This window comes from Garra rufa, chromosome 2, assembly GCF_049309525.1.
Source record: "Garra rufa chromosome 2, GarRuf1.0, whole genome shotgun sequence".
NCBI classification, from domain to species: domain Eukaryota; kingdom Metazoa; phylum Chordata; class Actinopteri; order Cypriniformes; family Cyprinidae; genus Garra; species Garra rufa.
The window spans coordinates 22164507-22178306 of NC_133362.1; the positions used below are offsets into that span (position 1 = coordinate 22164507).

Here is a 13800-nt window from a genome sequence, read left to right on the forward strand (position 1 = left end):
CTGTCTTGTTTTCTTTTTTTGAAACAGCAAAGGGTCTACCTTTATAGCCATAAAATGTGTTTTTTTTTTTAAATAAATAAAATAAACAGGGTGTGCTCTCTGTCGTCTCGGTAAACAACCTGAATCTTAAATAAAGGCAGTCACGTCAGAAAAAAATATTCTCTGATAAAGTAATCCAAATGGTACCAACGCAAGCTCCAGTTTTTCCTGTCTAAACTAATCTTTAATGTAACCACGAGCGACTCATTCATCAAGTTCATCTCAGCTTCTTTTTCATTTCTGGAAGACGACGCACTGAGAGGAATAAGCCAGAATTTACCTCAGAAAAAGTCTTGATGCAACATGAAAATTATAGTAACGCCACATTTTATTGTCAATAACGGTAACGGTGTTATAATGAGGGAAACAGTCATTTGTTTGATTACTTGTTACTTAAAGTAAAAAAGTAAAAGTAAGTTAATAACGCAGTTTATTTATAACGCCATTATTCCCATCACTGGTAAGGACATCGTAAAAATAGTTCATGTGAATGTTGCTGTGGAACAAAGTGAGAGACACCTTCCAGGGGCTAAATATCAGGTTACTGGGGAAACTTCAACCCGTAGACATGAAAAACATCCCACAGCAACACTTTGGGGTCGAAGACCGCAGAGGTGTGGTCTGTCTATTTTTTCTTGATAACTGCGAAAAGAGCTGAAAATACTCTGTCATTTTGAAACGGCAAAGGGTCTATTTGTGTACAGTCATAATAACACAAAAACTATGTAATGTAACTCTCTGCTGTCTCGGTCTCAGTCACCTCTCTTCACAGACACGCAAATAAAACAACCTGAATCTCTGCGAATATGTGCCTCACAAACATGAGAAACATATGTATAGAAAGAATTGAAATGTCTACTTTTAAACAAAGTAAGTCACGTTGAAAACAAATATTCTCCGATAAAGTAATCCGCATGATACCAAAGTGACCTCACGTCCACAAGTGACTCCGCTTTTTCTTTTTTCTTTTTTAACATCCACATGAGACACAGACATGTAGGTAAATTCCCACATCACCTCCGTAAACAAACGTGAGCATTCAAAGTTCATCTCGGCTACTTTTCGTTTCTGGAAGAAGGCGTGCTGAGATGAATAAGCCAGAATTTACCTCAGAAGAAGAATGCAACACGAAAATGATAGTAGCGCCATATTTTATTGTCAGTAACAGTAATGGCGGGTAACGGGGAAAAAGTTATTTAATTACTTGTTTCTGAAAAAAGTAAGTTAGTAATGCAGTTAATTTATTACGTCATTATTCCCATCACTGGTAAGGACACCGTTAAAATATTCCATGTGAATGTGCATCAAAGACTGACAGAAAAGAGAAGAAATTGCTGAATAAAGTCAGTATTTTTGTTTTCTTTGCACACAAAAAGTATTCTCGTAGCTTCATAATATTACGATTGAACTACTGATGTCACATGGACTATTTTAACAATGTTCTTACAATCTTTCTGGACCTTAAAACATTTCAGTTGCGTTGCTGTCTATATAAATAATATTTTAACTTGCATTCCAAGGATGAACGAAGGCCTTATGGGTTTGGAACAACATAAGTGTGAGTAATAAATTGAAATTTTTGGATGAACTATCCTTTAAAGTCACTGTATAAGCATACTGGAAAATAAGATTTTCTTGCTCTTTTCGTGGTGTCCTCCCAGTCTAGTCATAGGAACTTATTGCCACAACCATTAGAATATTTACATATTATATTCACATACACGGTTCACACACACATGAAAGACCTGAAAATATCAAGGTATTTTTTTAAACATAGGATTTCAAGACCATTTTATATAAATAAAATTGTATATAAACAACTATATTCTTGTTTCTGGTGCAGGAAGCTTGATTGAATAATAAGAAGAACAGAACACAACTCTAAATTTGCTAAATTTTAATTACTTAATTAAAAAAAAATAAAACTATTAAGACATTTTATGGAAAGGAATCTTCAAATTACTCAAATGCATTCAATACTTAACTCCGACAAAAGACAAAAAAGAAGGTCAGGTTTTTGAAATCGTAAGGGCAATTGCTCTCATCAGCTAATCTGTCATAGGAGATCCCTGAGCACGAGCTCATTTCATCAGTCCTACATGGGACATGGACCATGAATAACTGCCTCCTCCAGTATTCGAATACTCCTTAGCAAATTTGTATTCACGTTCCATGTGAATGATAATTTCTTCTTAAGAAGAAAAAAGAAAAGAAAGACTGTCTAATTAAACTGAGTCGCTGTGCCATGTTTCACTTATTATTTCTAATCATTAAATTCCTCCTCATGTTCTTGATGGAGAATGAGCCAAGAGAATTGCTCTGATCATCCAAACGTTTATCATGCATTCAAAGGTAAACATTGTGATTGATAAGAGTTTTAGTTTTAGTTCGTTAGCAGAATCAACAAACAGGGAAAAGACAATGGAGAAAATGGGGCCACCATGCTCAGATGCCGTACTTTTACTTAAAGCCTTGAATGTGGTAGCTGCATTGCTGTCTATGCAGCATTAGTAAGCTTTCGGATTTCATCAAAAGTATCTTAATTTGTGTTCTGAAGATGAACGAAGGTCTTCAGGTTTGGAACAACATGAAAGTAATTAATGATCATTTTTAGGTGAAATAGCCCTATCCCTATGAGCATGCAAGTTTTTTATGTATATAAAAGTGTAAAAGTAAATCAAATTGTCTAATATACAGTTAAAACTAACAACAAAACTGTAGGAAAAATCGATCTAGGTGAGCGTGCGATTTGGTTCAATGCACCAGTTCGACTTGAGTTGATTGTGATGTCAGTCTGTTCCTCTCAGACAGAAGAGGATCTCATTTTGTGTGATTGACAGCTATTGGCTACCGACTGCTCAGCGTGCGGGCTTTAACTGCCGGTGAGGAAGCCCGCGATGGGAAAACAGAGGAATTCTGTAGGAAGGGCTGTGTAAATGAAAGTCAGATGGCAGTGCGAGATTCTGGTTGTATGAGGATAGAAAAAGTCAAAGAAGTCAAGAGAGAAAATGGTCCGTTTGATCGACATTACAATCACAACATGCTCATGGCTTCATGTGGGTGTTAGTCATAAGATTGGACATAATGTTTCACACTACTGTCATTATAACTAACCGAGTAAAGTTGAGGGAAGAATAGATTGTGTGACAGGCAGGCGTATGATTGAGTGACAGGATGACAGAATGATGAAAGGAGGGAAATGGGACAGAGAGGAGAGGAAACACCCCTATTAGATTGAAAGAGTACCAGGTTTTTGACATATTGATGTCACAAACAAGAGAACATTTAGACATTTCCATATAAACTTTCACATATTACATATGGAAGTTTTAAATGTGCAGTAGCAAAAACAGACCTGTTCTATTCTACTGTTAATGCTGACTATATGCGGACATAAAATGATAAAGCACACTTTAAACTACAAATACGGTATCTGCTTAAATTGAGCTCACTGGGACAAAAGTCCTGGCAGCTAAACTGACGACTCTCGCCACACTAAATGTGCCATATCAATATGATTAATAAGCAGCAATCGATTGTGTTTTGTCTTTAGTTTTAATCAGGCTCAATCTGCTATGCAAAACAGAGATAACAGTGTCATTTGTAACCAATTAAATAGGCTCAGAAATTCAATGGATTCTTACATGCTGTAGACATGATCTTATTAGCGCTAAGACTTGCCTAATTGATGCAGAGACAACAAAGCCTAGCGGAAATCTGTGCGGACATGAAAAACGCTGAACTGTCTGTAATATACAAGTTGGCATGTCAAATATGTCCATAAATCTGTTGAGAAATGCAAAATGTCACACCTACACAGCACACTGCAATTATCCAAGTCTAGAATCACAAGACATAGCCTTGGGTCATACCTACTTGTGCATGTAAGTTTGGCTATAGTTGTAAATGCCTTTTTTTTCTTCTTCTTCTTCTTCCAAAAATCCTCTCAGATATATTAAAACATGAAAACATTTGAAGTGCTTTTATAATCTGAAGTGCTTTCAAATCAGCCAAATCTTTGCTTTCAATGCACTGATACTTACTGATAGGTGTAGGTGTTCAAAACTATGTTCAAAAGCTGTAATTTGTGCACTTATTTAAATTTATTTTTTAGCATTTTTCACTTTATTAGGATAGGACAGTGTAGATGAGACAGGAAGCGAAGTGGGTAAGAAAGAGGGGGGCGGGATTGGGAAAGATATCTGAGTTGGGATTCGAACTCGGGACGCCCGTAGCGCAATAGGCAATATCGGCGACGACAATGTCTGCACTTTGAAGATAAATCTGTCCTCAGAAGAGACTTATTTGGACAAATCAATAGATGAAAATTGAAAAAGTCTTAATTTAGGGGTTAATCTGTAGTTAAGTTTGGGGTTGGTAAGACATAAGAGATGTTTCTGAAAGAAGTGTTACCAAGGCTGCATTTAGTTACAGTAGTCATAGACATTTATTTTATTGCCATGTCAGCATCTAAGGCTATGTTTATGGCTACAACTGAGTTGGGATAGTAAAAGAGTTACATAAAAACTAAATAAACACAAAGCAAACACAAAAATACAGCAGTAAAAATTATACAAGATTTTTTAATTAACATATGATAAAAAAAAAATTCCTGATAAAATCTTACTAAACAACTCCCTAAGCATACTTCATAAAGTTTTCTACTTGCATTAAAACTGGGATATTCCAATTAAATATGTTTAACTGAAAGGCAGGCCAAGGCTGTATTTATTTGTTTTTGAAAAATACAGTAAAAACAGTAATATGGTGAAATATCATTATAACTTAAAGTTTATTTTATTATTATTATTTTAATATACACTCCCATTCAAAAGTTTGGGATTAGTAAGATTTTTCCTGCTTTTTGAAAGAAGTCTCTTCTGTTCATCACGGCTGCATTTATTTGATCAAAAATACAGAAAAACAAGTAATATTGTGAAATAGTATTACAATTTAAAATATTGTTTTTCTATTTTAATATACTTTACAATATTATTTATTCTTTTGATCAAAGCTGAATTTTCTGTATCATTTGTATCATCCAGTCTTCAGTGTCACATGATTCTTCAGAAATCATTCTAATATGCTAAAATATTATCAATGTTGGAAACAATTGTGCTTCTTAGTATTTTTTTCTAGAACCTGTGATTTTTTTTTCCAAAAAAACATATTTTGTACACTACTGTTCAAAAGTCTGGGATCAGTAAAGTTTTTTTTTTTTACTTTTATCCAGCAAGGATGTGTTAAATTGATAAAAAGTGATAGTAAAGACTAAGAAAAAGACTTCTATTTTGAATACATTTTTTTTTTTTTACTTTTTATTTGTCAAAGAATCCTGAAAAAGTATCAAAGGTTCCAAAAAATATTAAGCAGCACAACAGTTTCCAACATTGATAATAAATAGTTGACAATGATCTCTGAAGGATTGTGTAACATCGGAAAAAATGGCTAATGAAAATTCAGCTTTGCATCACAGAAACACTTTAGATTTTACAGTACATTAAAATAGAAAATGGTTATTTTAAATTGTAATAATACTTCACAATATTACAGTTTTTTCAGTAGTTTTGATTAAATAAATGCAGTCTTGATGAGCAGAAGCTTTAAAGAACATTAAAAATCGTACTGATCCCAAACTTTTGAACGGCAGTATATTTTAAGATCCATGAAATTCGATGACAAAAGCTGATTTTTTTGTGCTGCTTAATAGTTTTGTAAAACCCCTAATCATTCTTTTTCAGGATTCTTTCATGAATAGAAAGTTCAAAAGAACATAACTTATTTCAAATATAAATCTTTGCAATATTATACATTATAAAATATTATTTAAAAAAACTGATTTTGAACAGTATTACAGTTTGCTCAATTTAAAACTAGTGGGCAGGTCTGCATTTGGCTAAGTAGTGTGCCTGTGTTTGTGTACACAAAAACAAGTGTCGGCTGATAGGGGATGCTTGGAAAACAGCCGAGGAGGACAACAGAGTTCAGACTCCAACCGTATTCGGCAACCTGATATGCGCCAAGCTAATGGAAAACTACAGATCGCCATCAGAGAGACAGTGGGAGATCCTGGAACAATGAACAGACAGACAGACAGACGGTCATGGTGTCACTGTGGATCTTTTCTCCTCACCTGTTTGATGCACAGCAGCCTGTCATTGGTCTGCTGTATGTGCCTGTCCATCGAAGGAATCGAGTTCATCTTGACTGCTGCCTCTTTCTCTCTACCTGGAAGCCATTAAAGTTCTTCTCTCTGAAAAATGGACAGACAAAGAGAGGAGTGTGTCAGGCTGAGAGAAAAACGGGAGAGCACTTCAGCGCAAATCTGTGATCTCCTCACACGCTCAACGAGGCCCTGAAAGACACTGAACGCTCAGATGACATTTCAGTAGTGGGTGAGGAGGAGCCGTCCCATCCATCTTTCATGTTGACGAAGTCGATTCAGTGTAACTTTGACACACTTCTCAGTTTCTTACAAGCACAACTGTGAAAAAGAAACAGCGCAACTCAATAAGAACGGAGCAGAGAAAGTGTGTGTTTGTATGTGTGTGTGTGCCGATAGGACGAACTGTGACCAATTACACTCCAATCAGACCTCTGCAAATGCTTGAACCCCATCAGTGTGTCTATTACATGCTGTTAAAGGTATCAGGCCTTACATTCAAGGTTATCAATTTAGCCGCCGCGGGCTGATTTACAGTTGCGTTCGCTGGCAAATAAACATGAGGCCCGTGGCCAGCGCTGTAACTCACTGCGCCGACATGCGGAAGGATTAATTGGTGAGGAACGGGAGTGTCGGGACTTCATCTCTCATCTGGCCACTTCACTGCCATCACTCTTAAAATTCCAAGGCACACATGTGGAAAAAAAAAGAACAGGCAGACGGCAAAATTCCCCCACCACCCACTGCAGCGGTCTGATAAAGCTCTCTTCAAATACCTCAGCTGTGTGCGTGACAGGACGGGGAGCATCTCTGCCTCTCAGGAGGGTTAGATAGTGCCCTATATATGTTAAAGCAGTCAGTGCATTTCAGGAAGTGATGTCGGGACAGGTATTAAGAGTGCTTTCTTAAGCCCGCATGAAATGTTTAAGCATGTAAGTCATGGATGAGGCGACATAGGCCTGGTACCTGCATAATGGAAGTGTGCTGAAATCACAACCTCAATGTCAGACAAAAGCATGACTTGCTCTCATTTGAACCTAAAATCTCCATCAAATGCGTAAGAGATTGAAACACTGCAAAAATAAATAAATAACTAATTTATATATACACTACCAGTCAGAAGATTTTTAATGTTTTTTTTTTATTAGTCTCTTCTGCTTACAAAGTCTGCATTTATTTGATCCAAAGTACAGCAAAAACAGTAACATTTTGAAATATTTTTACCATTTAAAATAACTGTTCTCTATTTGAATATATTTTAACATTTTACTTATTCGTGTGATTTCATAGCTGATTTTTTAGCATCATTACTCCAGTCACATGATCATCAGAAATGATTGTAATATTCTGATTTGCTGCACCCAAAAAAACATTTATGTTGAAAACAGCTGAGTAGAATTTTTTCAGGTTTCTTTGATGAATCGAAAGTTCAGAAGAACAGCATTATAGAAAATAGAAATCTTTTGTAACATTATAAATGTCTATATCATCACTTTTGATTAAGTATCCTTGCTAAAGAAAAGTATTGATTTCTATAATTTCTTTCCCCAATTTTATAATAATAATAATAACAATAATTCAATTCAAGTTTGCGTATAGCGCTTTTCACAATCGTTGCAAAGCAGTTTTACAGAAAAAGTTTCTAAACTTAAACTTCTTTTAAAATAATAAATAATAATAAATATTTCTTGAACAGCAATGTCAGCATCAGTCCTCATGTCTTCATCAAAAGTGCAAGAAACTGCAACACTGCAAAAGTAAATAGACAAAAGTATATATATATATATATATATATATATATATATATATATATATATATATATATATACACACACACATATACACACACTTTGTCTATTTATCAGCATTTGTATTGAGTAAAAAAATCCATTCTCAAAATTTAAAATTCTTTAATTCTCTAAATTCTAAGTTTATTATATATTCTATCCTATAGTATAGATATATTTTTCTCAGAAGAAGAAAATATTGTTGTCTGTAAATAAGAGTTTTTGTATTAAAATATCGTTTTTCCCCTGATTATTATTTTTTCTTTTTTGCTAGATTTACACAACCATTCAACAAGTCACTTATGCTCACTAGAGCTGCATTTATCTGATTAAAAATACAGTAGAACTTATAATATAATATTACATATTTTAAATAACAGTTTTATCAATTTAATGCATCCTTGCTGAATTAAATAATGATCCATTTACTAAAAGCAACCTTTTGAATTGCAGCGTACCCTTGAAAAAATTAATAAAAAGCTATATATATATATATTATACACATTTAGATTTATTTCTGCATTTGATTTGTATTTTAATTTTTGTATATATACACATATATACACATACACACACGGCCATACATATATAGCCGAGATACAACTATTTAAAAATCTGGAATCCACGGGTACAAAGAATTTAAATATTGAGAAAATCGCCTTTAAAGTTGTCCAAATGAAGTTCTTAGCAATGTGTATCAAAAATTAAGTTTAGGTATATTTACGGTAGGAAATATACAAAATATTTTAATGGAACATGATCTTCACTTATTATCCTAAAAACTTTTGCCATGAAAGAAAAATCAATAATTTTGACCCATACAATGTGTTATCGGCTATTGCTACACATATACCTATGCTACTTAAGACTTAAGGTTTGTAGTCCAGATTCACATGTACGCGTGTGTGTGTGTGTGTGTGTGTGTGTGTGTGTGTGTGTGGATAACAACAAAATCTATCCAAAATATAGACACTTTTTTTTTTAAATGCAACTGAAATCGCTCAGGATACATCCCTCTACCATTGAGTAAATGTAATGCTAATTTGGCAAAATGCTCCGACAGAAATCGTGTCGGTGTGGTTGCAGTGACAGTCAAAGGCCAGCAGGTGTCTCTCTGTCACACACTGCAGTCTTGCCACCCTGACCATCAGCACCACCACAAATAACTGCTGAGTGTTTCTTTAAGCCTTTACAAGCGCTACAAATCCTCTGCTCCAACCCACTAACAGGGAACGCTCAAACCAGAGGCTCGCCTGTCTGACCTTGTGGCTATTGATTAACTATTTCCCTCCTTACCCCGCTGTCACTCTCACCTCCAGCTACCAGCAGTGAGAAGGGGGGGGGGGCTGCTCTCACTCTTCTCCTCCTCTTTCTCATGAGACGGCTTTTGTTTGGTGTGCAAACTCTAAGCTACGGGCTTCAAGAGGGCGATGATGACATGAAAACATCTTTACAGCAGCAGCTGAACATCCTGATCTATGACGTCAAACAGCCGTAAAGCAGAGTCCAAAACTCCACACAGCTTGATCACGCATCCCTCTCTCTCTCTCTCTGTAACTCTCTCACCCCTCAGGCAATGAAGGCTGGAAAAACACCAGTTATATAACACACCAACTACCTCAATGAAAACAAACTCTTGTTCTCATTATTCAAAGAGAAGCAGAAGCCGGCGGATGGAGTCATTCCAAACTAAAAGTTTACAGTCAGATACTTGGCCACGCTGGACGCTTTTCAAATGATTTAACTGCTCTTGGACCTAACTAACTCAAATCACATATTCTTTATAGAAAATTATAATCATTTCAGTAAAACTTATGTTTATTATCATTTGGATTATTAATTAAATACACCTGAATGTGTCATTATATCTCCACTCCTGCACTTTCATACTTTAAACATGTTGAACAAAAAAAAAAAAAAAGGCAGAAACATTTTTTAAGCTTTGAATGATTTTTAAAACAATTAAAAAGTATGTCATTTTTAAATCATTAGGGACAAATTTAGACAAAAAATACTGATAAAAAAAATAAAAATATATATCTTTCATGGAATTCACACTGTCAAACCATACAAAATGAGATGAGGTGTTGATATGCAGTTTTTATAAAAAAAAATCTGCAGGATACAGAATCTAAACCTCAAAAAACAGTAGGATAAATCATATCAGATGAACAAGACTAGACATAATTCATATTGTCAGAACCAAAACAAAAGCAAGGAAGTGAAGTATAAAAAACACAGTGGAAAGACGCTGTTTAATCTTACGAAAGCTGGGGTCAGACAGAGGGCTGAGAGAGAACTTATTTTGCGCAGGGAGAATTATCTTTTCATAATCAGACACACACCGCATGAGTGAGTCTTGCATTTCCACTCACGCTTGACTCCCTTTTCAAAGGCAGCTCTCTATAAATACCATCAGTCGCTCTCTTGGGTTAAGGACAGGGATTGAGAGACTGATACCAGCCTGGAACACAATTCAAGAAAAAGGCCAAGCTTAAAAGACTGATCATAATTACAGCTCACGCTCAGATCCGACCAAGAGATCTTTTCAAAGCAGCTTGACTCGGTGTAAACTTCTCATTCGCCACTTTAATGCCCGCAGGACAATAGTTTCACAACTCAATCAGCATTAAGTCAATCTTATTCTGCCCACTTAGGAAAGACTGACATGTAAAACGACCAATCGAAACAGTTCTTGAAGTCATTAAAGGAACAAATGAAGTTTCAGTCTCATTTCAAACCTGTATGAGTTCCTTTCTTCTGAAGAACTTAACATATTTTGTAGAATGTTGATAACCAAAACAAAACAAAAAAAAAGACATTTGAGACTCTTCTCAAAATATCTTTGTTAATGTTCTACAGAAAAAGTATGGAAGAATATACACTTCTGCTTTATCCTTTTAGATATTTGGACCATTTGATGTCACTCATCTGCCGAACTAATCTAGCTATTTGTTCTTATGTTTATTTCCAGGTGGACTGGCGCACTCTTGACTTCTAGACAATGCGAGACGCCAGCCAATCAAGCTGGAACTGGCCATTTCAGCCAGGTCTCGTGCACAAAATGCTTCAGGCGGTCAGTGTGTGGACTGTGGGCGGTTTGTGGGTGTAACGTATGAGACTCACTTTTGGCTTGGCTGATCAGAGTGTAGTCGTGCTAAAGATCAGACCACCTGCTGTCAAGAGACAGAGGGAAGTGTCTTAGCACCTGTTGGTGTGACCGCCACAGCTGAGTGACAAAGAGGTGAGGGTCCACAACAAGTGAGCTTGCTACATTCTGCTGTCTGCTCAGATCGAGCTTTACTGCTAAGCTACATATAGTGGCCCCAAAAAGTATTTGGACACTTACACCATGTCCTAACTACACGCAACGCGACATGATTCCAGCGACAAGCAATTTGGCTGTCCACTCCAGATGCGACGCGACAGCATGACGTGACTGAATCACTGAAATATCACAGCCATTCAAAAGCACAGAAGCACACTGCACTCCCAATGAAACAAACGTTTATAATGTAATTCATTAATATTAAACCTTTGTAACATTATTAAAACTATTGCCGTCACTGATAAGAAGCTGAGAATGACCTGATTTTAAAAAGGGGATATTACTTTTAAAGATTAAAAAAAATACTACTGGGTGGGTTTTTATCATTGTAGGGTGGTTGTGTACACCAACTACCAACACACATTAATGTTCAAACAACATGTAAAAGTTAGTTTTGCATCCGATGACCCCTTTAAATGTTTTTAAAGAATTTTCTAATGCTTACTAATGCTACATTAATTTGATCAAAAATATAGTAAAACATACAATATTGTGAAATATTTGTTGAAATTTAAAACTGTTTTACCTTTTTTTTTTAATATTTGAAAATGTGGTGTCGAAACTAAATTTTAAGCAGCCATGAAAAAACTATTTATAATTGTACAAAATATTTTTGTCAATTTATTAACAATGATCAAATGATTTATGTAATGCAGTCTTGCTAAATAAAAGTTTCAATTACTAATAAAATAAAACATAATACAAATGGTAACACTTGGGTAGTAACAAATAAAAAAATAAAAAATAAATAATAATAATAAAAAATAAAATAAAATTAAATAAATTAATAAAATAAAATGGTAACACTTTACAATAAGGTTCATCAGTTAACATTAGTTAACTACATTAGTTATAACATGAACTAAGAATGAACAATACTTTACAGCATTTATTAATCTTTCAGTAGAACCACTGTATTTTAATTAACTAGCATTAACAAAGATGAATAGTGTAATAAATGTATTGTTCATCGTTCATTTGTTCGGAATAAAGTAAAGTAAAGTAAAGTAAAGTAAAATAAAATATGCTTTTCCCTGAACTAACTTTACTATTATCAGCCATATGTGACCCTGGACTACTTGAAAATCTGGAATCTGAGGGTGCAAAAAAAATCACCTTTAAAGTTGCCTAAATGAAGTTCCTGCTTATGTTGCCTGTCTTAAAAATAAAGCTCCACTCAGATCCACTGCATATACAAAAAGTACACATAAACTCAAACGTCTATCATATTCCAACACCTTTTTTTACTCAAAAACAGTGAGAAATATGCAAAAAGTGAAAGCCATATCATTGGCGCTCTGAACCCATTTTGCATGCGTGTGTGTGTGTGTGGCGAGGAGCAGTGAGTTGGACAGTGGCCCCTGCAGACAGCACAAGGCAGCGTTTGTTATGTGAGTCCAGAAAGGCAGCGTAAAGGCTCTCCACTGCTCTCTATTGTCCTGACCTAAAATGTGCCGTAATCTCCTGAGCAGTCTCTCTAGCACCATATGTGTGTGCTGGCCTCCTCCTGCCCCCATCTCTCCTGTTTTCCCTCTCTTTCTCCTCCATTCTCTCCTGCCACTCAATCCGCCCCTCCTCCCTTTCCCTCTCTCTCTCTCTCCGGAACCCAGGCTGTGCGCTCCTTTAACAGGCTGGGGAATGGATTCATTTCATCTAATGTGGTTTGGTCTGAAGCAGAGCCACTCACCCTGAGCAAGAGGCTCCCCACTGCAGTCATGTGTTTTCATACAAGCCAATCAACACGGCCGCACCGGCTCACCATCTTCCCCCACCGTCGCCCTCCCTCTCTCTTCCTCTCACGCTCTCTATTTATTTCTTTCACTCACTCTACCTTCCTCTTACTCTCAAACCGACTCCCCCCTTTCCGCTTTCCCCCTCCCTTTCTGCCACCCCCTCCTTTTCTTCTTTACTCTTTACATCTGCCTGAGGCTTTCTGTTTCATTCTGGTCACAAGGCACTTAGCTACTGACTCGAGTCTGCTTTTCTGTCCCTTCACCTCATCCTCCACGATATCACAGTCCCCATCCTTCTTGCTCGCTTTAATTTGCTCTTTCTGTTCCTCCTTCTCTACCTGTCTCTCTCTCTCTCTCATTATTTGTTGGGAGCTTGGATCTGTTGGGATCCCTGCTAGAACAGAAGGTTGGTGTGGCCCATCTGTGAGCTGATGGGAGAGGGGAGGGCACATGTAGACAGACAGACCACCCCCCACCACAAACTGCCCTCAACTAACAGACTATTTTAATTAGTGGTCAGCCATTATATTTGTGATACTTGCTAATAATAATAATAATAATGAGATACACATAAATACAAAAAACAATCCTTTTTAATTTACACAACATTTAGTCACCTAAAATATTAACCTAAAAATTCTAAATAATATTTTGCATTTATGGTTGATATAAGGTTACATTAGATATCCTCAATTTACACTGTAAAAAATTTGCTGTAGTTCTGCAGCTGGTTGCCAGTAACTTACTGTA

At 36.0% G+C, this 13800-nt stretch overlaps 1 protein-coding gene across 1 annotated transcript in view; it reads right to left on the reverse strand.

Moving 5' to 3' along the window:
• Nucleotides 1-13800, reverse strand: part of zmiz1a (zinc finger, MIZ-type containing 1a) — a 77598-nt gene that overhangs the window by 26352 nt on the left and 37446 nt on the right. Inside the window, exon 3 of the mRNA XM_073834624.1 lies at nt 6173-6292. Within this exon, the coding sequence (XP_073690725.1) occupies nt 6173-6241 (69 nt within the window). The 5' untranslated portion in view covers nt 6242-6292. The remainder of the gene's footprint in view (nt 1-6172; nt 6293-13800) is intronic.